Source organism: Sus scrofa, chromosome 8 (assembly GCF_054392235.1).
Source record: "Sus scrofa isolate SSC_HxYL_T2T_F1_AM1 chromosome 8, Sscrofa_HxYL_maternal_Yorkshire_Landrace_v2.0, whole genome shotgun sequence".
NCBI lineage: Eukaryota > Metazoa > Chordata > Mammalia > Artiodactyla > Suidae > Sus > Sus scrofa.
In genome coordinates, this window is record NC_139390.1 from 6,310,343 (window position 1) to 6,338,153 (window position 27,811).

At 50.1% G+C, this 27,811-nt stretch overlaps 1 protein-coding gene across 2 annotated transcripts in view; it reads right to left on the reverse strand.

Moving 5' to 3' along the window:
• The window catches only part of SLC2A9 (solute carrier family 2 member 9), a 204,529-nt gene extending 183,871 nt beyond the window's left edge, over nucleotides 1-20,658 (reverse strand). The window contains exon 1 of one of the 2 annotated variants that reach the window (XM_084973832.1): nucleotides 20,438-20,658. In XM_084973832.1, the coding sequence (XP_084829958.1) occupies nucleotides 20,438-20,500 (63 nt within the window). In that variant the 5' untranslated portion in view covers nucleotides 20,501-20,658. The remainder of the gene's footprint in view (nucleotides 1-20,437) is intronic. The other variant, XM_084973839.1, reaches the window with a different exon arrangement.
• Nucleotides 20,659-27,811: the final 7,153 nt, after the last annotated feature.

The following is a 27,811-nucleotide window of genomic DNA, read 5'->3' on the forward strand; positions in this document are numbered from 1 at the left end:
TTAAAGAATGTTTAAAAAAAAAATCAGCAAGGTTTAAAGAGGCTGTGTAAGATGAAAGGATAAAGAAAAGGTGGTAAATATGAAAGGATAAAGAAAAATGGATGATTAGTCATTTTTTTAAAAGGAAATAATGCCATTTGCAGCGACGTGGCTGGACCTAGAGATGGTCACAGTGAAGCCGACTGCTCACAGCCTGAACCCAGCCCGAACCCAGCCTGGGACTTGAACCCACAATTTTTAAATTAGGCTCATTCAGCTGGTATCCGGACTTACTGGGGTTCGGGTTCTTTATGCCTCCACGCAGCAGTTATTCAGTGAGAGATAAAGCGATAGACGAGAAGTAGATTTAAGATAGAAGCTTGTGAGAGATGCAAGCGGGCAGGTAAGGAGGCTCAGCTCTTAGGATCAGGTGGGCTAGTTTTATCATCCAAGGGGAGGTGGGGTGGGAAAAGACCACCTCTTCTTTTTTTTTTCTTTTTTTTGTCTTTTTGCCTTTTCTCCCACGGCATATGAAAGTTCCCAGGCTAGGGGTTTAATCAGAGCTGTAGCTGCCAGCCTACGCCAGAGCCACGGCAACTCGGGATCCAAGCCGCGTCTGCAACCTACACCGTAGCTCACGGCAACGCCGGATCCTTAACCCCCTGAGCAAGGCCAGGGATCGAACCCTCCACCTCATGGTTCCTAGTCGGATTCGTTAACCACTGCGCCACAGTGGGAACTCCCTCCTCTTCCTCTTTCCTCGAGTAGTAGCTCCTCCTTGGTATCCAGTGAGAGAGTATTTGATCCCATAAGGTCCAATTAGGACTGTCAAGGGGCTTATTGAAGTCAGCAGAAGGGTGGTCCTCAAACTCCTGCCCTTGGTCTGAACTTGAACGCAGCCCCACCCCATCCCCCACCCAATGAGGCCGATCTCAGCCTCCACGAGTCGAGCAAGCCTGCCTCGTTCTGATGGTCCTCTTGAGCAGTTATCAACTTACAGTGATGCCCCCAAGTTCCCTGGGTTTCCCTCTGCATCGACGGTCCCTTGTTGGGACACCTACAACTGCCTGTGTAACTATCCCACTGCATCCCTATCAATAGCAAGTAAAGTAAGCCAGACAGAGACACCGTGTGATATCACTCACATGTGGAATCTAAAATATGACACAAATGAACCTATTTATGCAACAGAAACAGGCTCACAGACACAGAGGACAGACTTGTAGTCGCCAAGGGGGAGGGAGGGGGGTGGGAAGGACTGGGAGTTTCGGATTAGCAGATACAAACTATTACATGTAAGTTGTACAAACAACAAGGTCCTACATAGCACAGGGAACTATACTCAGAATCCTGTGATAAACCATAATGGAAAAGAATATGAAAGAAATTATATATATATATGTATATATATATATATATATATGTATATGTATAGACAAATCCCACTTTGCTATAGAGCAGAAATTAACACATTGTAAATCAACTATGCTTCAATAAAATTTTTAAATAACATGAAAATTAAGAGACTATCTCTGCCCATCACAAGTTCAGTTGGCATCATTTTGGGTCTGATGGGAGCCCTCCTGGCGCTATTGCTCTAACCCTCAGAAGCCCTTCAGAAGGGCTGCATGGTCAGACCTATGCCTTAGTTTAGTTACTGTTTTGAAATAAATTTAAAATTTCAACCTGCCTTTTTTTAAGCGGGGTAGAATGTTCTACATTCAGACTCTCCCCTCTGCTCATCAGTTTGGTTCGAGCTGGAAGGCCAAGGCTTTGGCATCCACAGTGACCCAGCTTCAAGCCCTGACTCTGCTGCCAACCAGCTGTGTGACCTGAAGCAACTTGATTAACCTCTCTGAGCTCAGCCTTCTTATCTGTACCATAGAAAGCATGTCCTGTAACAACACGTGTAGGGATCAACGGCAGTGTGTGGACATAACACGCAATACTTAGCAGAGACTCGTAAAGGGTACCTATTTTTTAACATCTATTAGGTCCATCATTCATGAAATTGAGAGGGTCCAAGATAAATATTGATTCTCACAGTTTCTTATTCTGCATGACCAGGTTTGACCAAGAAAGTAGCAGCCTTTGGTGACCCTGAGCATGTCTTAATGACTTTGTGACTCTCAGGAGATGCAGCAGATGTTTAGACGGCAAAGGAAGGGCTGTGGACCAGAAACAGTCAGCTCGGCTCCCCCTGAGACCTGCAGAGCGTCGCTGAGCCCCGTCCCTGAGCTTTCCGGGTTCTTCCCACCTCACTGGCCGCCCCCCACATGCTTCTCTGGGGCCTCCACTTCCTCCTTGCCCTTTTCTCTCTGCTTCTGCCCCCCAGGCGTCTCCCATCCCACCTCTATACTAGCGATTCCCAGGTTTTACATCTGCAGCCTTGACCTGTGTCACATGTTCCCATCCAGAACACGTGACATTACCGCTTGGATACCAAGTGGAACCTCAGCCTCAAGGTGACCAAATGAAGCCCTGGGCTGCACTCGGCTTCTCCATTTGAATGAATAAGCCGCATCTCAAACTCACTCTGTCCTTCTGCACCTGCTCCCCTACAGTCTCCCCTTCCAGGTAAATGGCACCACCATTCCACCTGCTGTTCACATGCCACCTTGCCCCTGAGATCTCTCCAGCGTCTGACCACTTCTCTCATCACCTCCTGACCCTCTCAGAGTCATGTCCTCAGCTCTTTACAGGGTCCACCAGCCTGGACACTGACTGACTCATACCTGACCCCTGCCCCATTCTTTCTTCCCCTTCACCCCGCCACGATGTCTGCCTGGACCCTCGGTGTCCTCAAGCAAGTCTAGGGCTTGCTTGCCTTGGCACCTGCTGTTTCTCTGCTCAAAACATCCCCCTTCAGACACCCAGCGGTCTCACTCCTCACTTCCCTTTGGTCTCTAGTCAAATAGGACCCCCTGGAGCAGACCCCTACTTTCTGATATTAAATGCAACCCCCATAGCTAATCAACACAGTCAGTTCCATCCATCCCACCCATTTACCTTGGGAACGGCACCCATCACCTCCTGATGACTATTTACCTGGTGGTGGGTCCATGACCTCCAGCTAGAACCTATAGCCCGGAGAGCTGGGGTTTCGTCTTGGTACTGGTCACTCTCCTTGCCCCCCAGCTCCCGTCCGCCACCTTCTCTGCTCCCGCCCTGAGAGGCTGGCCCTGGAGGACAATGCTAGCTTGCTCTCTTGCAATGCCTCCCAGCCCAGCAGGAGAGAAGGGGTGGGAAGAGAAAGGGGTGGGCGTTTCTTCCCTGCTACCCCTGATTCAAAGGCTCTGGGGACAGCTGCATCCTCCCCATTACAGCCCCCCCGCCCCCTCCCCCGCCTCCGGGGCTTCTAAGCAGCTCCCCTGCCCCCGAACACTGCCCCTCCCCTGCCCCCAGCTCCAGATAACCGTAACGGCACCCCGCTGCCACGGGGAGCCTGGGCATGCCTGTTTGTTCTTCCCCTCTGCCCACGTCTCTCTGAAGTCCTCCCTTTGCCATCTGGGGTGGATCTGTTTCCTCCTGAAACCCTAGCCCTGCCAGCCTTGGCATTTGCTGATGTGTCCAGCGTTTAGAGTAGTGTTCGGAGCACAGAGGGTGGGTGGGGGCTCAGTGAACATTCTTCATTAATGAACTCGCTAATGAATTCATTAGCAGAAGAATGAATGGAAGGACAGCGCTCGCTAGGGTCCTGAAAAGAATGAATGGATAAACAGATGGAGCAAATCATTTTGTTTCCTTGAATGGGTGAAGTCAACTTTCATGGAAGCAGAAATGGGCAGGAAAATAAAAGCGACCAGAATCCCTGGCTTCCTCTGAATTGTGTGTCAGCAGAGCGCTGAGCCTGTCTCCTCCATGGGATCTTACCACGGAGGTTAAGGTCACTGGATCTTCCTTCCAGACAGATGCCTGGAGTCCCTTGACCTTGGAGCCCCAGCTGCTGGCCCCGCCTTCCCGGCCTTTTCTTCTGTCTCAAGAAAAGTCGCCAGGAGTTCCCGTCGTGGCGCAGTGGTTAACGAATCCGACTAGGAACCATGAGGTTGCAGGTTCAGTCCCTGCCCTTGCTCAGTGGGTTAAGGATCCGGCGTTGCCGTGAGCTGTGGTGTAGGGTGCACACACGGCTCGGATGCCGCATTGCTGTGGCTCTGGCATAGGCCAGTGGCTACAGCTCCGATTCGACCCCTAGCCTGGGAACCTCCATATGCCACAGGAGCGGCCCAAAGAAATAGCAAAAAGACAAAAAAAAAAAAAAAAAAAAAAAAAGAAAGAAAGAAAAGAAAAGTCGCCAGGACCCAAGGCCCTGTACCAGGGGAGAGGATGCTGGGGGGCTTTCCAGCCAGTGGTGGGGTCGGGGCCTCCTCGCTGAGCAAGAGCCTCAGCTGTGAGCACCAGCTCCTTCCTCGTTCGCCCCGCTGCCAGCCAGCGGGAGGTCACTTCTGTGGCTTTGTGACAATTCCAAGTGTGGAGAACCAGCAGCGGATGTGGGAGGGCGAGCCCCCTACACCTTAAGCTTCCAAGGCGGGTGGCTGCCTTTCCGCATCTGCAAAGCTTGGGCCAGGGCACGGGGACAGGGGAGGAAGAAACAGAACAGCAGATCCAAGTGCCGCTGCACCAAGAAGGTGCGGGGAGCGGGGAGCAGACGTGGGAGCCCTTCCCCTCTCTGTTTGCTGAGACGTGCCCGCTGAGGATGGTTTCACAAGCGGAACCGAGACACGTCCTCCGTGGGACGGAGGTGACAAGGTCCAGGGAAGCCAAGAGCTCCTGGGGGGAGGGGCAGAATCAAGGCTGACCCCCCGCCCCCACGACCAGTCACTGTTGGGCTCAGGCCTGGGGCTGGAACACTCTGCCCCAATTTTACAGCCTGAGCTTGCTCCTGGGCTGGAAACATCCTGTCGCCTCTGGAGGGCGGGGGCGGGGCTTCTTCCCTCCAGAGCAGCACAGGTGAGGTTCCACGTGGACACTTACTCACTGCGTGTCGCCAAGCAAGCTCTCCTCTGGCAAAGACATCCACCTGTCCACTCATTCATTCATTTCCCAAGACTCAAAAACCCAGGCCCTTCGTGAGTCACTGGAGATAAGGAAATGAATCAGATGGCGTCCCTCTGGGGCGTCTGGCACTCACGGGAGGGAGATAGACACGCAGCAGGTGGTGGAACAGTGCGGAACCTGTCCGTCTGTCCATGCATTTGGCCAACATGCACCCGGTATGCTCTTTGGTCCAGGCACCAGGCCAGGCACTGGGGCGGAGCAATGAAAAAACACAGCAAAAACTCCTGTCCTTATGGAGCTGCCATCCAGAGAGGGCGACAGATCGTAATTAAAACCCCTAAGTTAGTGATGCAGGATACTGGAAAGTGATAGATGCTATGGAAAAAATTAAAGAAGGGAGGTGGGGAATTCCTGTTGTGGCACAGCGGAAATGAATCCAACTGGGAACCATGAGGTTGCCGGTTTGATCCTGGGCCTCACTCGGTGGGTTGAGGATCCCGCATTGCCATGAGCTGTGGAGTAGGTCGAAGACATGGCTCAGATCTGGTGTTGCTGTGGCTGTGGCAGAGGCCAGCAGTTACAGCTCCAATTAGACTCCTAGGCTGTGAACCTCCATGTGCTGCAGGTGTGGCCCTAAGAAGACAAAAGACAAAAAATAAAAAATTGAAAAATAAAAGAAGAGAGATGGAAGTGTCATGGGGGGATGACAAGATAGCAACTTTTAAAAAGGCATCACTGCAAAAGTGACATCTGAGCCAAGACCTGAAGGGAAGGAGAGGTCCAGCCAGGTGGAGGACAGGGCTGTGTGTTATAATCACACACACACACACACACACACACACACACACACTGGAAGTTTCCATTGTGGCTCAGCAGTCGTGAACCCGACTAGTACCCATGCAGATGCAGGTTTGATCCCTGGCCTTGCTCAGTGTGTCAGGGATCCGGTGTTGCCATGAGCTGTGGTGTAGGTTGTAGATGCAGCTTGGATCCCATATGGCTGTGGCTGTGGTGTAGGCTGGCAGCTGCAGCTCCACTTTGACCTCTAGCCTGGGAACTTCCATATGCTGCAGGTGTGGCCCTAAAAAGACACACACACACACACACACACAAAAACACCAAAGACACAAGAGTTTAACTCCCCTGGGCGCCCAGAGGGCAAGCTCTCTGGGTGTGAAGGAAAGCTGAACTGACTTGAAAGGATGGTGATAAAGGCACGGAAGAGGGTGACTGAAGTGGAGGGGCCTGGGTTCCATGGCAACGCTGGACGCTGGTGCACAAGCCAAGGTCAGGATGCACTATGTTTGCCCCACGACAAGCCACCCCTATGACAAGCCACCGCTTGCTGTTATTAGGGATCTGTTCTGTGCTAGACCCACAAACTCTCGAGTTTCATCCTTCTGATCAGCCAGCAAGAACCCTTGTTTTTTCTTTTTAGGGCTGTACCTGGGGCAAATGGAAGTTCCCAGGTTAGGGGGTCAAATCAGAGCTGCAGCTGCCAGCCTACACCACAGCCACAGCAACACTGGATCCGAGCCGCGTCTGCGACCTCCACCGCAGCGTGCAGCATCATGAAGTCCCTCTGGTTTGTTAGACGATTAGCAAAAAGGAATCAAGTGTTCACTCCTATCAGAGAAGCCAAGCTTGAATCAGTCTCAGAAAGATTAGATTTGTCTTCATTTCCGTTGTTTGCGTGGCTCTTGGGCTGGTGTCTGCCCTTTAGTCCTAGCAAAGCCTAATTACAGGAAACTGTGCTCAGTTTGAAAACAGGCTGCCTTGTTTACTGATCCAGTCTAATTAGTTCCACATCCCCTCATCAGCTCAAGAGCAATGAGATGTGTTTCGTGTTCCCCAAGGCGGGTGAGGAGGGCAGACCCCGGCAGCTGTATTGACAACTGACTCTTCCAGGGGGCGGGCAAGCCCCGTGTTGATGGGCATAGGTGGCAGCTGAAAGGGATTTTCCAAATTAATGTGTTTTTTCCCCCTAAAAACAACAGAGAATGCTTCTGATTGTGAAATCCTAGCACATCAGTCCCAGCCGGGGTGGGATCAGAGGAATCACAGTGCAGAATTTCCTTGGAGAAAGGAGGACAGAAAGGGCTCAGAGGGACATGGCTGGTTGGCAGAGGCAGAGGCGGACGAGGCCACGTGTCCCGAGGCTGATGTCATTCGAGATTCTGAGCACAGCGGATGCTGTGATCAATAAGGCTTAGCACCAGTCTCCTAGGACCTTGCTGTGGATGGGGGAGGGGGTCACAGACATGGATGGAATGTTCCAGCATTCTCTAACCCAGGCAGAACAGGGCGCCAGAGAGGAGGTGTGGTTTTTTGAGGTACTCAATCTTGCATTCATTAATTCACACATTCATTCATTCATTCATTCAATACCATGTACTGAGCAACTAACCCCACATCAGGCCCACCCTGTTCAAAGCATCATGGACCCAGAGCTGAACACGGCCGAGAAAATCCCTGCCCTCTTGGCCCTTCGACATAGCGATGACTCAGGCATGAGACAGCTGTGCTCTTGGATGGGTGTTTAGGTACAAATATGGAAAACTTAAGAGAGTGGTGAGGGTGGCATGAGAGACAGTGTGGGGGGATTCTGACCCAGACAGAAGCGTGGGAATTAACTGGATGTGTGTGGACGTGTGGTTAGCAGGTGGATCCAGGCGAAAGAAGCATCAGGCAGGAAGGGGCTTGTGTGGGGGCATTGAGAGACCAGTGTGGCTGGAGCTGGAGCCGGGGGGTTGGGGTTAGGGAGTCAAGGTTACATCCGATGACCAGTCTGGAAGGTTTCTAAATCTGGGTGGGGGCTAAGGAGGAGGATGAAGCCGGCTCTTTACAAAGCCTCCCGGGCAGCCGCATGGAGCTGGGCTCTTAGTGCCAGGGGACGATGGGAGGATCGTGACCAAGCCGAAGCAGGAAGACCCACTTTGGTCCATGCAAGAGGCGATGGAGGCTTGGGCCAGGGTGAGGCGAGGAGTGGTGGACCACTTGTGAAGTGGTTCCGGGGACCAGAGGAGACCACTGGTGCCGAATCCCAAGCACACGGCGTGGCACATGGAAGCAGGAGACCTGGCTTAGCTGCTGTCACCGCTGAAGCCTGTCCTGCCCTCAGATGGTGCTGGACAGGCACCAGCCACCCTCCTTCACGCTCCCAGCAAGTCACCAGGAAGACAATGGAACACAGCGCCTTTGGCTTCAGAGGTACACGGAGCAGCTCGGATCCTGACGACTTAGCTGTGTGACCCTGGGCAAGTTATGTAACCCTGCTGATCAATGACCTTCGTTTCCAGAAAGGGAAGGGGAACCTGTTTGCAGGTCGAGGGCTACAGTGAGAGGCGATGCGGTGAGGGCAGGCGTGGAGGGACCGGCAGCCAGCCAAACCCAGCCCCTTCCCTTCGTTTTCTATCACGCGTATTTCTCTCTCCACCCCCTTCGAGGGCCAAAGAGCCTCTGAATGGCTAACTCAGCCTCCTCGTCTTGTCCTTTCTCCGTGAAAACCCAATTTCTGCTTTCCGTGGCTTGTGGTGGTGCCTTGAGTCTGTGATGTTAGGAGATATAACTGGAATGAACGAAGATGGTTTGTTTCGCGACAGGTGGGACAAGCAAGTTAGATGTTTTGTTGTGTCAGCCCGCCCTGTCCACCAGTCCTGGCACTCCGCCCCAAGCTAGCGCTGCCAGAGACCCATCCACCCAGCCCCGGACTGCTCCCCCCGCCTCGGCCTGCTTCCCAGAAGATGCTGTGTGCTTGCAAACCATGCTTGCCTCCTGCTCCACACTCATCTCTCAACTCAACCCAGTTCTCGCCTTCTCCAAGAAACCCTCAGTAAACCCAGCGAGCTTGCGGATATAGTACCACAAGTATAATACCACAGCATAACACATGCAATATTACAACACAACACACAAAATAGCACAATACGATAACATGATACCACAACAGTACAATGCTACAACATTCAGTGGGACCCAGGCGCTTGGTGGGAAACACCGTGCCGCCTGCTCGCACCAGCTGCTGCCACAGACCCCAGGCCTGCATGCACTTGCCCAGCTCCCCTGCCATCTACCTGCACCACTGCCCAAAGCTGCCTCCATCCTAAGTTGGTTCACGGCGACCCAGTAGCATTAATGACCTTCCTCTCCCTCGGACTCTGTCTGGGCAGCTGGCCCCAAGCCTGCTTGAGCCTGGTGACTCAGGGAGGAATTCAAAATGGTGAGCGTTGATTCTTTTTATTTTTTATTTTTTTGTCTTTTGTCTTTTTAGGGCCTCACCCGCGGCACATGGAGGTTCCCAGGCGAGGGGTCTAATCGGAGCCCACAACTGGCAGCCTACACCCACCACAGCCATAGCAATGTGGGATCTGAGCCGTGTCTGCGACCTACACCACAGCTCATGGCAACACTGAATCCTTAACCCACTGAGTGAGGCCAGAGATAGAACCCGAATCCTCATGGATACTAGTCGGATTCGTTAACCACTGAGCCACGACAGGAACTCCTGATTCATTTTTTTAATCACAAGGGAGCAGTGATGAGAACTGAAAAGGGAAATTATAAACAGGAGTTAGGTTTTATTTGGGGCATGCTTCTGGACCAAGTATTCCCAAGGCTGGCTCTGGGTTCCTCTAAAAATTTGTCATTCTTAAAATATGCGTTTGGAAAAGCCCCTAGATGGTCAGATCCTTCTCTGTCTCGGAGCGGCCGAGTCTTCCTTGTGGGTCATCCAAAGACGGCCCTTCTCTGCTGGAACTGTCAACGCCTCTGTCCTATGCCCTCTACTCAAGTGGTCAATCAGTCCATCCATCAACACCGACACCTCCCGCGTGCCAGCCGACCTGGGCTGGTCTAGCTAACTGCCCCTGCTCTCTCGAGGCTGCCGCCCCTGTGCTGCCATCTGAAATCCAAGCGATTCCCTGGAAGAGCTGCAGGAACCTCCTGTTCTTGAACCTGAGGGCCCACATCCCCCCAAGCCCTGCCTCCCTACAGAGCCCCCCTCCCTCCTCAGGCCCCCTCCCCATGGCTCTCTCCTGCTCCATCCCTGGGATCTCATTCTCTTCCCTGATCCCCCCCCCTCCGCTGCCCAAGGATGTCTTCCACCGCGTACCCCTTGCTCAGCCCCCATCTGCCCCGTTGCGGCCAGTCCTGACACTCCCCAGGCTTTCTCCTGGTCCCCCTGGGGACACACAGGCAGGAAGGATGACAAACTGCAGGAGTCATGGACTCACAAGAGAGAGGGGCAGTGATGAACCCACTGGAATATATATATATTTAGCGTATTTTTTCCAAGTTTAAGCCATTTGATTAAATAACATTTTTAAGTGAAACATATCCACAGGAGTCGCTGGTTCCCTTCTGTCCGATGAACTGGAACATTCCATACCCCTGGCAGGGTAGTGTCTCCTGGGTGCAGCCCAGACCCAGTGAAACTGCCTGACTTTTGCCTTCGGTGGTGGGAGAACATGGCCAGGGCCAGTCACCTGGCCATTTTGGCGCCTTCATTGTCACGAGCCCGCAGCCTCAGTCCAGGAGCAGCCCGAGCCCAGGACTGGGGGGGGACCTGACGGCCCACGCCGATCCCGCCTCTCTCCCTGCTGCCTATGACTTCAGACAAATCTCCTGGGGCTTCAGCCTGCTGATCCGTAAACAGGGATGAAGACAAGCCTCACAGGAGTGTGATGAGGATTGAGCCGGTATGAGCACAGCACGTGCCATAGCATCTGCCACCAGACATACTCAATCACAGGCAGGGAAATCGAGGCCCAGAGAGGGGAGGCTGCCAGCCCAAGGTCACACAGCAGGAAAGACACAGAGTGCGCCTGAGCCAGCTCCCTCCACCAAGCCAGCTTTTAGCGGGTTACAGCCACTCGTTCTCAGAAGAGGGGTTTCTTTGTACCTGGACTTGGGGTCAGGACCAAGGGAAGCGCCAAGGTTGCTGCTGACCTTTGACCTATAGGGACCTGGGAGGGCTCGGATTTGGACGGACTCCACCATCAGCCTCAGCACTAAAACCAACCAACGCATCCCTGAATTCCTGAACCCGGGGCCCGTGCAGGCCCTTTTCCTGCTATTTATCATCTGCTTTTTATCACCTGGGCCTCACCCCCTGAAGAACACTGCTGGTGAGCAGATTTCTGAGGTCCAAGGCCCGGCCCCTCTGAGAGGTGACTGACCCTCTGAACCGTATCCTCGCCCCGGGCTGGGCTTTCTCTGCTGTGCCACCAAGTCGCGGGGCTTTGAGCCCGTGCACCGCCTCTCTCGCGACTCGACCTGCGGCCCAGCTACGTCCTTCGCACACCTGCCTTAGCACATCCCCACCCTCCTGGGGAGTGTGAGCTGTCAGGAGTTCAGCCCGGGGTCCGCCCAGCCCCCAGCCTGGTGTCCCAGCCCCCTCCTGGCCCTGAACCATCCTTGTTCCTTTCCAGACCTCAGTGTCTGCCGCTGTGAAATGGGACTAACAACAGCGAACCCCGCCTCGCCTGCTGGGAGGGATTCCTGCCTTCTCTGGAAGACTCTCCCTGTGACAGTCTTAGGCATGATCTTGGGACAACACCGGGGATAACTGCTAGCTGCTACTACCAGACCAGACATCCCAGCGAATCTGCACGTTTCCCTTTTTACAATTTTTATAATAAATTGTGCTCTTAGGAGCACAGGGACGAGAGCTGGCAAATTTGGGTTCCACCCCTTGCAAATTGCATGACCCTGTAGATGTTTCCTTCAACCTCGGGCTTAATGTCTTCCTCCACCTGTAAAACTGAAAAGTGCTACCGAACTCACAAGCTTTGTGTCAAGATTACAAAAGATACTTTATGAAAATGTCTTCTCCCCGTGTTGACCCAGAGGGAGAAGGACCCATGAACCAGGTCGTCACTGTTACTCTGTTAATATTTTGTACATTTAATTCCACGGGGTTGTTTTCATACTCTGTTTACACTGTCATCCTGCTTCGCCAGTTTACATTCCAAAATATTCCCTTCATTCCAGAATATTCCCTACATCCAGAATATTCCCTTCATTCCAGAATATTCCCTACATCCAGAATATTCCCTTCATTCCAGAATATTCCCTTCATTCCAGAGTATTCCCTTCATCATTAACATCTTTTGTAGGCTGTATAATTATCTGTTTTTCAGTGCCCATAAGTCCTTTAACCAGCTGATCGTGTAGGGTGGGTGATTTCCTTTTTTCAATATTACAAACAGCTCTGGAATAGACCTATGTGGGCAAATCGTTCCTCTATCATTGGGATTCTTTGCTGAAAATAGATGTCAAGAAATGGGATTAAAGTGCAACACACAAGAACAGACGACAAGGCATATTTTTAGGTCTCCTAATGAACACTGATGTTTCAGGTTCCAGAAAGTTGAAACCAGTTTACACTCACTCCCGGGGCTGTTTACGAGGTTGCATACACACAACTCCCTCCTCTGACTTAAGGAAGCACCTGAGCCTCCTAACTCAGTTCTGCTCCTGCATCCTGGCATTCTCTACTTTAGGGACCCTGCCTATCCGTGGAGCCATTCAATCATTCATTTATTCATTCAATGCTTAATTCTTGATTTTCATGTTATTTGGCCTCTTTTTCCCCTTTAAAAAAAGAGCTTTGTGAAATTGACACAACATTGTAAATCAAATATACTTTAATAAAAAAGAAAAAAACAAATTTGTCGCAATGTAATTTAGGTACCCCAAAATGTACTTTTTTAAAAAAATGTATGATTGGAGGAGTTCCCGTCTTGGATCAGTGGTTAACGAATCCGACTAGGAACCATGAGGTTGCAGGTTCAGTCCCTGGCCTTGTTCAGTGGGTTAAGGATCCGGCCTTGCCGTGAGCTGTGGTGTAGGTTGCAGAAGTGGCTCGGATCCCGCGTTGCTGTGGCTCTGGCGTAGGCAAGTGGCTACAGCTCCGATTCGACCCCTAGCCTGGGAACCTCCATATGCTGTGGGAGCGGCTCAAGAAATGGCAAAAAGACCAAAAAAAAAAAAAAAAAAAAGTATGATTACATAGTGTTCAGGTTCTGCAGCCACAGTGTAATTCTGGAATATACCATCACGCCCGAAAAGAATCCTCGTGGCCACTTACAGGCCCCACCTCTTCACATCCGTTCCCCAGCCCCGCCAGCCTCTAATCTAAGCTGTCTCGACAGAGTACAGATTTGCCTTTTCTGGAAGTTCCATATAAACGGGTTCACACAGTTCATGACCTTTTGAATCTGGCTTCTTTCACTTCTCATGGCATTTTTTTTTTCTTTTTAGAGCGGCACCTGCAGCATATTGAAGTTCCCAGGGTAGGAGTTGAATCGGAGCTGCCGCTGCTGGCCTATACCACAGCCACAGCAACGTGGGATCTGAGCCGCATCTGTGACCCACACCATAGCTCATGGCAGTGGCGGATCCCCGACCCACTGAGCCAGGCCAGGGATCGAACTCGCATCCTCATGGATCCTAGTTGGATTTGTTTCCCCTTCGCCACCACGGGAAATCCCTATCACGGCATTTTTGACGTTCATCCCGTAGTATGAGCTGCTTCTTGATAAACCTTCTCCTGTGGCTTCCAAGTCTTCCCCACCAGCCTCCTTGAGGTTCCTTCTCCCAGAGCTGGAACCAGGGGAAGGAAAGTGAGGCACATGCCCTGGGAGCGAACGCGTAGGATCTACTGAAAACCTCAGGCATCAAGAGAAATATATTGAATTCAATACTTCTAAAAGTCAAAATGAATGCAAAAAAAACCCCTCCGCAATGGACAAAAAAGCATTTTAAACAAAGGCAAGATGGGGGAGGGAGGGGGAGGGGAGGGAAGGGAGAGGGGAGGGAGGGGGTTTTACAGGTGTAGGTCAGATCCTGACAAGGTTTTCCAGCCATATCCTCTGAAAAACAGCCCTTGGGACCTGGGGCCGCTTTCTCTGCTTTCATTCTTCTCCCTAAACCTTTAATAACCCCTGGTCAGTCCCTTGCGTGGTTGTCTATTTGTGGAGTGTGTGTGAGGGGTGACCGCACGTCACATAAAGAGCCCAGAGGAGGGTGTGCCGCCAGGCAAGGAGCAAAGGATTCCTCCATCATCTGGAGTCTTCCCTTAGCATAGACTTAAGGAGCTTCTCTTGATGTCTGTTGATGTTTCCCATGCGTGTTTCACCCAAATAACTGGAGGATGTCTCTCTCCAAAGAAAGGCTTGGTGGACATGCTAAGAATGCTGACTTTTATTCTTAGGCCCAGGGGGCTTTTAGGCAAAGAAGCCCCAGGGCGCCCACTCACTATGAAACACCCCTTCATGGCACCAGAGAGAGGAGCCTGGCTGAGGAATGCTGTCTCTGTGGGATCAGAGGGTGTTCAGCTTCGTTGACTGTGTAATGGGCTGCTACCCTTTAGCTCTACCATTGCAGCATGAGAGCAGCCTGAGATGATGAATACGGACACAGATGAGCGTGCCTGTGTTACAATAAAACTTTATTTACAAAGACGGGTGGTGGGCCAGATTTAGCCTGTGGCTCAGAGTGTGCTGCCCCTGTTCTCGAAGGTTCTTGTGGGCTCATGAGATCTCTGACGTAATGCCCAGAGCAGCAACTGCCTGGAACGTCCCTCTGAATGGTTCTCAGCAGGTGTATTTTCCTACGAACCTTCCCCAGACAACTGCAAGGGTCACTCATAGAGCACCCTCCTCCCCGAGCAATGACAGCTTTGGGGAAGGGCAGGGGGCGCGTGGCTGAATGAGGGAATGAATGGATGATTGTCCATCAGTGATCAACAGCCAAGGGCAAGGGCAGGTGGAACTGGGAGGGACGCAAAGGCAGTACCATGAAGATGACACTTTCTCCTCCTCCACCTCTGTCTCCACGAATAAAGTATCAAACACCCTGCTGTTCCAGCTGGATAAGAGCTAGCTAACCTGCCTTCCTCCGTCTCCTGGGTCCCCACATCGAGGGGGCCCACCTCTGAAGATGACTCTACCTGGGCTTTCTGCATCTCTGCTGCCATTCTTCTGTGCCATGCCCTCTCCCTGTCCTCTCCTGGACATCAGCCTGCTGCCCGGCTGTCCCATCGACAGTCTCCAGCCTCCCATCTGAGTCTCTGCGGTATCCTCCAGGGTAATCTTTCTCGGAAGCAAACGGCATCAGCTTGTCTCTGCTCAACAGCCTTCGATGGCTCTCAGCTGCCTCTAGATTACGTCTCTATTTAGAGGAAGACAGTAAGGCAAGAAGGAGAGAGAGGAGGAAAGGAGGGAGGGAGGAAGGGAGGAAAGAAGGACGCGCCTTCAGGAGAGGCGGTCCTGGCAGCACTGGGCCAGCACGCCCTCTGTTTTCTCATTCTCCCCACCCCCACCGCCATTCCCATGACACAGGAAGCTGTGGCATTCCTGCCCACACTCTTCACCCGCCTCTCCCAGCCAGGCGTGCCCTTCGCCCACTCTCTTCACCTGACCGGTGGACATGCATTGTTTTCGGATTTGCCGCAGATCCAAATTATCCAATATGCTGCCTTCAGGGGCAGCTTCAGGCGAGTTCACTTTCCCCCTGGACTCGAGGAGGCTTCACTCCCAGAGTGGACACCCAGCCAACGGACTGGGATGAGTCGATGCAATCAGCTTCTCTTTTGGAGAACTGACACTGATCAGGATTTTATGGTAATTATTTGTTTGTTTTCACGCCTCTTCAAAATCGATCCTTGAGTAAGCCCATCAGTACCAAGTGCCAGGTGAAGAGACAGAGAGAAACAGCACCTCACCCTAACCCGATTTCCAGGGTTCCTGCTCACTCCCTGAGGCAGAAGAGAGACCTTTAAATACTTGTCCTCTCTGGACAAGTTCTTTCAGTGTCGTGTCCTGTACTCCTAGGACACAGCAGCACTGTCATTCCCAGGTTATGGTGGAGGGAAGTGGACTCAGAGAAGTCACATCACTCGTCTGAGGTCGCACAGCTGGGAATCGGCACGGCTTGTCTTCAATCTCGCGCCAGCCCAGGCTGCCCCCAGATCTGAGAGAAACTAAAGGACAGTTGCTATACTCTTGCTCCATCACGGTGGTGACACTGCAGAGCCACACTCCCCTCTGAATTTTATAGAAGCAGGGGTCAGGAAGGTTCTCCTAGGCCAGCCACCTCCTGCTGTCTTTCTGGCCTTTCGGATATTCAGAGTTGGAAGAATCCAGAGAGGAAGATGGTTGCCAGGCTCCGACCCCCTGGGATGGATTGCGTGGTGTTGGTTAGGAGCCTCCGGAAAGCATTTTAAGCCGTAGGCTGCTTGACATCCAGTATCTGACGGTGGCTGGTGGCCACGGACAAATCTCAGTTCAGTACGTCCTTTCCAGAGGTGAAATGGACTTCAATTTGTCCTTCCTTTGTGCCTTAAGTCCCTCCTCCAAGACAGAGCTTAGGAGTGAAACCTTGACTTCATGGCATCACCGACCCATGTTTTTCCTTTTCTTTTTCTCTGTGTTCTCTCTTTAAAATTTTTTAAAAATTACAGTTGATTTACAATGTTGTGCCACTTTCCACTGTACAGCAAAGTGAGCCATTTTCTCATGTTCTCTTCCGTCGTGGTCTGTCCCAAGGGTTTGGAAACGGCTCCCTGTGCTAGGACCCAGGTTTTCGAGTGCGCCGCAGGATCAAAGCAGCACTGATGCTTTCTCCCTTTGGTGAGGTGTCAGCCCCTTAGATCCTCTGCTTCCCACCATGACTCAGTTTTTGGCTTTTTTTAGACCAAGAGAAATCAACTAACCCAATGCTTCCACCCTGAGTCGTTGGTGAAACCTCTGCTAGAACTGTAAACCAGACAAATTGTTCCAAATACAAGCCTTCCCTTTGCTTGGCTCCCAAGGACGTCAAAAAAGAGGCAGAGAGAAGTTCGTCAAGACCCAGGAGACGCAGGCCAGTGGGGAAGGCGGGCAGAGGATCGTAGAAGTTACAGATGTCTGAATAATTTGAATAAAAGCCATTAGCGACGTGCCCTTTTCTTCTGGGCCAAGAATGGAGTCTTCCCTTCATCAGTTTCTGCAGGGGAGTGACTGTGACGGATGGATGCTGTGGTTTGCAGTGAGGGGATCCATTTTACTCAGGGGGTGCAGCCAAGGTGCTTGATAAATAAACCCGAAGTTATAAACCATCCCTGACAAATTTAGGTAGAATATATGGGAAAATAGTCACAATAATACTTTCCAGGAATGTGTTGGTTTTGTTTCCTCCTCATTTTCTATTTTTTTCTCCTTTGAGTTTTTTAAATCATGGAAACATGTGAGATTGGAAATTAAATTTTATTTGAAAATAAGTGCTTACAGTGATTTGCCACTTTTGAATTGTCTCCTGATGTTATGCAAAGCAGCCTATACTCTTTGCCAGATAATCTTATGGAAACCATGCGGATAGTTTCATTCGGGGTCATGTGTTCAGATGTGCTCTGCTAACACGTGACTTGAAATACTTTTACTTAATTAACTACTGTCAATACTTTTCAATACTAAGTAATGAAATTAACTTATTTTAAAAATAGCTTTTTATGAGATAGTTATCTACTATCTCATAAAAAGAATACTAGTAGAATACTAAGCAGCCATAAAAAAAGAACAAAATAATACCATTTGCAGCTACGTGATGGAACTAGAGATTCTCACACTAAGTGAAGTCAGAAAGAGAAAGACAAATACTATATGTTATCACTCATACGTGGAATCTAAAATATTGGCACAAATGAGATCATTAGCCCCCTTCCTTTAAAGAGAACTTGTGGCCAAAACATGTCATTGTTTTTTGCGTTTTTTTTTTTTTTTCCCCAAACGCATTCTCCTCCAGCCTCACCATCAATCCCAGTCGGTGGTGCAGACGGGACCACAGAAGCTTACAAGCCCAGCCTCCCATGATCCCTTATCTCTCTCACCTGACACCTGATCTACCCTATGGGCTCTACTGCAGAAACGGACCGCACAGCTGCCCGTTCTCATCCCTCCCCCTCATGGAGCCATCACCACCTCTTGCCCGCATCCCTGCAGTATCTCCCCAGTGGCTGCTCATGCCTCAGCCTCTCTCCCCTGCAATCCAGTTGCCTTCAACAGATTGATCATTTAGCATGTCCATCAGAGCACGCTGGTACTCTGCCTCAAGCCCTCCAGTGGTTTCCCATTTTGCTTGTAATTAAACCCAAACCATTGTCATGTTCCAGTGGTAGAACTGCCTTTGTCTTCAACCTCCTCTCCCTCTGCTCTTCCTGTTTCCACCCTTCTCCAGCAGCACGGCTGGCTTCTCCCCATTCCCTGAATGTGCCTCAGGGCCTCTGCACTTGATTCCCCTCCACCTGGAACTTGGCCCCAGATTGGAGCTTCCTCCCCAACGCTCAGGTCTCAGCTCGGATGCTATACTTTCAGAGACACTTCTGATTTGTCCCAGCTACATTTAGCACAGTACCAAGCACAGCCTAGGAACTGGTGAGACGAACAGTAATTCTCTCCCCACCACTGACATCTATTTGTGAGCCCCTGAATCTGTGACTATGTTAAGTCACATGGCACAGGGCAATTAAGGTTGTAGATGGAACGAATGCGGCTAAAAAGTGATCTTAAAATAAGAGTATCTTGGATCATCTAAGGTGGTCCTGATGGAATCACAAAGGTCCTTAAAAGTGGAAAAGGGAAATAGAAGAGGGAGCATCAGAGAGAGGAGGTGGGTTTGACCCACCATTGCTGGCTCTGAAGATGCTGAAGAGGCCATGAGCCAAGGTGTGCCGGCGACCTTAAGGAGCCATAAAAGGCAAGGAATGGGAGTGCCCTCTGTGGTACAGTGGGTTAAGGATCCAGCATTGCTATAATTATGGCACAGGCTGAAGCTGTGCTTTGGATTTAATCTCTAGCTTGGGAATATCCATATGCCTAGGGTGTGGCTGAAAAAGAAAAAAAAATTGGAGTTTCCGTTGTGGCACAGGGTAAATGAATCCCACTAGTATCCATGAGGATGCGGGTACAATCCCTGGCCTTGCTCAGTGGACTGGGGACCCGGCGTTGCTGTGGCTGTGGTGTAGGCCGGCAGCTATAGCTCGCTCGGATTTGACCCCAGCTTGGGGACTTCCATATGCCATAGGTGCGGTCCTGAAAAACAAACAACAACAACAACAACAACAAAAGGCAAGGCGTGGATTTCCCATTTCCCCCTAGAGACTTTAGAAAGGCACGCAGCCGCGGGAGCGGCCCAAAGAAATAGCAAAAAGACAAAATAAATAAATTAATTAATTAATAAAAAAAAGAAAAGAAAGAAAGGCACGCAACCCTGCTCTCATCCTAATTGTAGCCCAAGACACAGGTGTCAGACTTCTGACCTCCAAAATTATCAGCTAAGTTGGTGTTTAAGCCACCAAGTTTATGATAATCTGTTACCACAGCCGTGGGAAATAGAGGACTCATGGCTATTGGCTGAATGAATTAAAGTTTAAGTGAACAGCATCTGAAGTCCCTCTGATTCCCGGTCCCTGCAGTTTCTCTGGGTCTGTCTGAGGACTGGCTGCCCAGGCTTGATTCATGTCCGTCCGATGGAGCAGAGCAACTCTCCTCTTCCGTGCCCTCTATTCCTATGCCCAGGGGACCCGCGAGTCTCATTAAAGACCCCATGGGGATATTCACCGCCCCACCAGTGTCATCCAACCAGCTTCTCCGCCTCAGTCACGTGCATGTTTGTTTCCCTGAGGTTAAGATACATTTGTCTCAACACAGCCCTGCCTTTCTGTTTTGCTTTGTTTTTTGCTTTTTTGTGTGTTTTTTTTTTTTTTTTTTTTTTTTTTTTCTGTTTGGGCTGCACCCGCGGCATATGGAGGTTCCCGGGCTAGGGGTCGAATAGGAGATACAGCTGCCGGCCTCCACCACAGCCACAGCAACCCTGGATCCGAGCCGCATCTTCGACCTACACCACAGCTCACGGCAACGCCAGATCCCTAACCCACTGAGCAAGGCCTGGAATCGAACTGGCAACCTCATGTTTCCTAGTCGGATTGATTTCTGCTGAGCCATGGTTTTCTTTGTTTTTTTACCGTCGTCCTGGAAACATCCTTTGGGATGTAAGGCATGCAGGAGGGCAGAACAGCTGGAGTTTTTAAAGGACCCTTAACCTCTTTTGGCGATGTGACCATGTCACCCCCCCTGGATTCACACAACCTTCAATGTTCTGATGCCCTCGTTGTACAGACTGAAATCCCATTTGTTTGTTACCTCGTTTGCCTTTCCCACTTAGGCATGAACTGACTCTATCTGGCCTTGTGGGCAGGACATCACACCCTGCTGTCGCCCTCTGGATGTAGCCTCCGTTCGGAGAACTTAAAATTGAAGTCACGCGCATCTCACAGTCAGTACCAAAGATGGCTTTTGGCAGAAGAGAGACGGCAAATCTGGCATCCGAGCTCTCCCCCCTGGGGCCCCCTGGCATGCTTAACAGATTGCTTCTGATATTTAGAACAACAGCAGCTGCAGCCCCCAAACGCAAGACAGGTACTCACCCCCTCTGGTCTCACGCGAGGACTAGGTGCCAGATCTTCCCGAGCGAGACCTTCTGGGTTCATGATGCCTTAGGACCACTTCAAGCCACACATCACGCCTGTGACGTTCCCTCAGGCTGGCTTCTTTGTCCTACCTCCGAGGTGGAGCTGGCTCTTCAGAATTTTCCCTATGTGCCTTCGGCTTTTGGGTAATATTTTCCCACAGCCTGTTTTTCCCGTCTGTCAAGAGATTCCCATTGCCCCCTTAGGGCTCCTTCCTGATTTGAGGGCCGTCCTCCTCCTTTGCTTGGGGGGAAAAGTTAATTTCCTTAATGACCATGTGTTGAGCCATCCTAACCCAGCGTTTCTCAGCCTCGGCGCTGGTAAATTTTAGGCTGGATCATTCTGTGCATTGTTGGGTGTTTAGCAGCCTCCCTGGCTCCTCTGCCCACTTGATGCCAGGAGCAACCTTGAACCCCATCTCAATCCCTCACCCCCCATCCCGTTATGACAACCAAAATTGTCCCCAGACAATCTTAAATGTCCCCTGTGGGGCAAAATCAATCACCCCAGGGCTATTTTCATCTCTGTGACTTTATTGAGATTGAAACCAAGCAATCTGAATTATTCTGCCTCAGGCTGAAAATTCTTTGCTTCTCTAACTCTCACCCTCTGGTTATGGTTTTCCAGAGAAGAAGGGAAGTGAGATGCTTTATTTACGGTTGTGTTGAATAGGAGGCCAATTTTCATCATGATGGCGTATCTGGACACCCCAGGAAAGCAGAACCAACAGGACGTGTGTATGTGCAGAAGGCATGGGCTCCTGTGGTCCGTGGGGTATAAATCCGAGTGCACAGGGCAGGCTGGAGACCAGGGCAGATCTGCCGTCTAAGTTCCAAGGCAGCCTGCTGCAGAATTCCCTCTTACACAGAGGGGCCAGTCTTTTCTTTCTTACGGGTCACCCATATGACAGAGGGGTAAGTTTACTCAAAGTCCGATGCTTTAAATGTTCATCTTACCTCCAGAAAAATCAAGGATAATTTTTTTTTTCTTTTTTAGGGCTACACCCATGGCATATGGAAGTTCCCAGGCTAGGGGTTGAATCAGAGCTACGGTCACTGGCCTACACCACAGCCACAGCAACACAGGATCCAAGCTGCATCTGCGACCTACACCACAGCTCCTGGCAACGCCAGATTCTTAACCCACTGAGCGAGGCCAGGGATCGAACCCGCGTCCTCATGAATACTAGTCGGATTCGTTTCCGCCACACCACAACAGGAACTCCCCAAATAATGTTTGACCGAATATCTGGGCACTTGAGGTCCAGCCAATTTGACACAAAAAGTTAATCATAAGAGGCAGCAGTGGATGAATTCATTCACGGCAAAGAGAGGAAAGATACACTTTAGTGCACCCGGAAATGGCAGCCAGGCTTCCACAATTACTGCTTGAAGTGTCCGTGTTATCTGCGATTTGGGGCTGTCGGTGGTCCTCAGCCCTGGCCATTACATCACCTGCAGAGCCTTGAGAAGATGCTGATGTCAGAACTGCCCTTGGAAAGTCCAATCCGGTTGGTCCCAGGTGGGGCTCAGCCATCGATGTGTTGTTAGAAATCCTGATATTCCTAATGTGCAACCAAGGGTTGGGGGCTCTGGGCTGAATGAATGTCTGATCTGTACACACACACACACACACACACACACACTGTTCCAGGATGGTCCAGCGGAGATGAGCGCAGGCTTTGTGGCAGGGTGCACTGGGTTTGAGTCCTGCTTCCCTTCAAGGGAATTTGTTATAAGGAGCTGGTATGGTCGCTTTACCTCCCCGAGGCTGTTGGTTAAGTAAGAAGATGCTTGGAAAACACCCAGCACAGTCTCCAGAGGCGGTAACCTGTGTCATACGCCAGTATATGTTGCTCTCATCACCCAGCTTGGTATTAACAACCTGGGTGTCCCCGCTGTGTCATTGTTAAGTTCCCGCTACGCTATAAAAGACAGCAATGATCCTCATGCTCTGGTGAACACGTCTCGGCCTCCGGGACGCAAGCAGGCATTCTCTAATCTTCACGGCAGGCCTAGGAAGACGATTTGGTGGTGGTACCAGGTTTCAAAGGAGCAAAAGAATCACAGGGTGGCAAGCGCTTGAGCAGCTCTCCCCAGGCAGAAGCAAATCCTCCGAGATTTATCTGACTCAGAAGGTTCAAGCTTTCAAGGAACTTGCTTCAAAAGATGTGAATCAGGGTTACGGCCACAGGGAAGAAGGAAACAAAAAATGCCAGGTTCCACACGTCCCCATTGTGTACCCTGGAACACCTAAGAAGATGGAACTTCAAATTCTCAGAATTAATGTGGTTGTTGGGCAAGGACGTGGGGCTTATCCAAAACCCAGGTATGTTCCTGGTGAATTGCAACGGTCAGTGAAAATCACATATAAAAACAAAGGGCCCGTTCACCACAGGAAGAAAACATGGAATACCTAGGAACACATCTGGTAAGAAAGGTGAGGTGCCTGTATGCTCACCACTACCAGACTTTATCGAGGCGATGAAAGAACATTCATTTAGCCTTTGCTGAGACGGTCTGTGCAGATGGTAGGTGTAAAAATGTCCATTTTTTGCAAATTGGTTTTATTTTTAAAGACCATTCCTTCCTTTTTTCACATCAAAATTCGGCGTCGAAATCATTTCTAAACAAATTCAAGTTTCAGAGTGCAATACATAAAGTGCCTTCTTAAATCTCAGAAATAAGGACTCAGTCTTCCAGGGTCCTTGAGTGAGTTTCAGATTTCATTTCAGATGCAGCCACCTAAGCAGTGAGATGCTTTTTGCTTGCCTGTACCTGGGCATGCTCAGATCCAAACTAATTTATAAGGAAACATTGCTTCAAAGTTTAAAAAAAAAAAGGTTTTTTTTTTTTATTTTCTTTTTAGGGCAGAGCCTGTGGCATATGGAAGTTCCCAGGCTAGGGGTCGAATAGGAGCCATAGTCGCCGGCCTGCACCACAGCCACAGCAATGCCAGAGCCTAGCCAGGTCTGCAACTTAAGCAAGGCCACTGAGCAAGGCCAAGAATCAAACCCAAGTCCTCATGGACTCTAGCCAGATTTTTAACCTGCTGAGCCACAACGGGAACTCCCTAAAAAAGTCTTTATAATTGTGAAGAGTAGTTTTAGAAATATCTTCTCCCTATGTATCTTTTATATACACACACACATGCACAATTATATCTGTCTCTATACACATACAATTAAAAAAATAACTGAATGAGCACCCATGTGACCACCTGGGCAGACTCTTAAGGAAGCCCCATGATCTGGCTTTTATGTGTTTATGTGAAGTGGATAGAACCTGTGACCTACCTCTAGACACATGGGATATGGCAAAATGTAAAACAGCTTCTTAATACACACCAAGAGCTCACACTGACATTTCCAAGACTAAGAAATTAGATGGAAAAACTAAAGGAATCAATAGATTAAAAATGATTTAAAAAAAAGAAGAAGGAGTTTCTGTTGTGGCGCAGAGGAAACAGCTCTGACTAGGAACCATGAGGCTGTGGGTTTGATCCCTGGCCTCACTCAGTGGGTTAAGGGTTTGGCGTTGCCGTGAGTTGTGGTGTAGGTCACAGATGCGACTCGGATCCTGTGTTGCTGTGGCTGTGGTGTAGGCCAGCTGCTTAATGGGATTCCACCCCAGCCTAGGAACCTCCGTATGCCGCAGGTGTCGCCCTAAAAAGCAAAAAAAAAAAAAAAAAAAAAAAAGGGATCATCCTCCCTGATGCCAGTTGAATTGTGGTGCCTCACTGGCCCAGTTGGTTCTGGAGTCAGGACCAGTTATGGTACCCAAAGTTGGCAAGAGCGGAATGAGACGGCCCTTGCTCATGGCAGAGAGGAACGTAAATGAATGGAATGTTTTGGGAGATCAGTTTGGCCAGATGGATCCTGTGCCTTAAAAGGGGGCATGGTCTTTGTTCTGGTTGTTCATTTTAAATCATCTACCCAGAGGAACCGTCCTCAATGCAAAGGCTGATGTTAAAGCAGGTTCATCAAGACATTTGCTCTGGTGAGAAGATGGGGTCTGAAATACCCGCCAAACGCGGAGGACAGGGAGAGGCCTAAGAAAGAAGCAGGTCACTCAGATGGATAGGTGGCAGGTGTATTATTAGCAGGAAAATGTACTTATGTCCTTATTAGCGGGGAAATGTACTTAGGGGGCTTGTCTCGGGTGGCTACAAGATGAATAGATTTCTGTACCTGCCAGCTAGAATCTTAAAAGTTTACAAAGAGGCCTGAACCGGATTCAGTCGCACACGCAGTTTGGATAAGCTCAGCTCCACATTTCTACTGCAAGGCTGTGGGCTTGGAGCCGCTTCTGGGATCAGGGAAGGCAACAGAGCAGACATTCCAAGGACAAGGGGAGGGAACAGTGGAGGATGGGGGCGGGACCGCCTCCAAGTGCTGGGTCCAGCTCGCTGGTCTACTGGGGTTCCATCTTCTTCTTTTTTTTTTTTTTTTTTTTGTCTTTTTGCCATTTCTTGGGCCGCATCTGCAGCATATGGACATTCCCAGGCTAGGGGTCCAATCGGAGCTGGAGCTGCCGGCCTACACCAGAGACACAGCAACGCCGGATCCGAGCCACTTCGGATCGAACCCACAACCTCGTGGTTCCTAGTCGGATTCGTTAACCACTGCGCCACGACGGGAACTCCAAAATACATATTTATATTTGTCCACTTAGAAGTAGAAGGATGGAAGCAGAGGTTTTAATTTTGAATTTTAGAAAAAGTAGAGAAGGGTTGACTGTCTGAACTTCTAGGAAAGGGCAGCTTCTGTCTGGCGTAGAGACAGTGACAGTCTTGTTTACAGGCTCCAAGGGCCCGATCTTACTCCCTAGTGACAGTAAAAATCTAAAGTTCCAGTGCAGGTGGGAAATGGGCTGGGGTGGCCTTTGGGGGACAAGGCACCTCCCCTACTTTCGCTACACCACTGGCAGCCAATCTTCAGTGGGCACCAATACCACCACGGATGCAAAATGCAGATTCCTAGGCACCCATACTGAGAGATTCTGAGATCTGGAATGAGGCTGGAAATGTGTGTGTGTGTGTGTGTGTGTGTATGTGTGAGAAACATAATAAATTGTGTAAGTCTTAAGCATAAGGGTCAATGCATATGTATATACGTATGTGCATGTGGTGAATGTGTGCACCATAGCCTGCCGTATATAAACTCCATCTAGGTACATATGTGAGTGTGTGTGTGTGTACCTATATATATATACACACATACCTGTATAACCACTATTCATATCAAGATACGGAACAGATTCCGTACCCCAATGCCCTTTTCCAATCAGTAACCACCACCTCCATGGCAGGTAACCATTGTTCTAACTTCCATCAGCACAGATCAGTCTGCGTTTGAACTTCCTATAAAGGGAACCACATAGGATTTGCTCTTTTGCATCTAAGATTTTCCTGTTTCAGCATCATTTTAAGAGATGAATCCCACATTGTCGTCTGTATTGGGAGTGTGTTGACTTTTATTGCTGAATATGGATAGACCACAATGTATCCTGTTAATCTTTTTTTTTTTTTTCTTTTTCTTTTTAAGGCTGCACCCACTGCATTTGGAGGTTCCCAGGCTAGGGGTTGAATCAGAGCTGTAGCTGCTGGCCTACATCACAGCCACAGCAACGCAAGATTCCAGCTGTGTCTGTGACCCACGGTTTATCCTGTTGATGGGCCTCTGAGTTGATCCCAGTTTGGGGCTCCTTGACTAGCGCTGCTCAAATGTTCTTGTTGGACACGCATGCTCTTTTCTCTTGTATGAACTTGGGTTTGGGATTGCAGGCTGCAGGGTAGGTATGTGCTTAATTCTGGTAGACACTGCCACGCAGTGGAACCCATACTTTTCTTTCTTTTTTTTTTTTTTTTTTTTTTTGTCTTTTTGCCTTTTCTGGGGCTGCTTCCTTGGCATATGGAGGTTCCCAGGCTAGGGGTCGAATCAGAGCTGAAGACGCCGACCTATGCCAGAGCCACAGCAACGCAGGATCCGAGCCGCGTCTGCAACCCACACCACAGCTCACGGCAATGCCAGATCCTTAACCCACTAAGCGAGGCCAGGGATCGAACCCACAACCTCATGGTTCCTAGTCGGATTTGTTAACCACTGAGCCATGACAGGAACTCCGGAACCCATACTTTTATACGGAATTTCTTTTTTCTTTTTTCGTCTTTTTAGGGCCACACCCGTGGTAGATGGACGTTTCCAGGCTAGGGGTCAAATTGGAGCTGAACCTGCCAGCCTACACCACAGCCACAGCAATGAGGCATCTGAGCCGCGTCTTCAACCCACACCACACCTCATGGCAATGCCGGATCCTTAGCCCACTGAATGAGGCCAGGGATCAAGCCTGCAACCTCATGTTTTACCAGTTGGGTTCGTTACCGCTGAGCTACCATGCGAACTCCTATAAGGAGTTCTCGATGCAGCTGGTGGATCACATTTTGAGAAAAACGTCTTCGCTGAAAGCCCCATCTTGCAAGCAAACCTATTCCCTTTAGCTCTCCCTTCCTTGGGTTACAAGCCGGGATGAGCTTGCTTACATTGAGATGGCAGCCACGTGATTCGGGGAGGAGGGCAGCCTGAGAAATTAAATAAATTAACACCATTCCTGAGCACCACTTGGGGACAAATCTTTGCAATTTACTCTTTTGCTCTGGAGAAAGAAGCTGAGAACAAGGAAGTCTTGATGGGGTTGGGAAGGTGAGAGGCCATCACTCTAACTCATCAACCAAGCCCCACCCTCCAACCAGGCGCTAGAATCACGTCCACTCTTTTGCTGGTAAAAGGGGATGATCAGCTTGGGACCCTGATTGTGCCCAGGGCAGTGCCCGGGGCGGTGCCCGTCTCTTCTCTCATCTTCAACAAGAAAACTGCAAGCGGGTTTCCTCCCTCCTGGCAGCCAGTCCATACTTTTGATAAGGGAAAGGCTTGGAGTTTCCACTGTGGTGCAGCAGGTTAATGATCTGATGTTGTCTATGCAGTGGCTCAAGTCACTGCAGCCATTAAAAAGAAAAAAAAAAAAGGAATAATTTGCAGGAGATGAAAGAGATGGCATTCTTGGAGTTCCCATTGTGGCTCAGCAGAAACAAATCTGACCAGCATTCACGAGGACGCAGGTTTGATCCCTGGCCGTTCTCAGTGGGTTAAGGATCCCGCGTTGCCATGAGCTGTGGTGTAGTTCGCAGATGTGGCTTGGATCTGGCATTGCTGTGGCTGTGGTGTAGGCTGACAGCTGCAGCTCCGATTCGATCCCTAGCCTAGGAATCTCATATGCTGTGGATATGGCCATAAAAAAAAGAGAAAAAAGAAAGGAGTTCCCGTTGTGGACCAGC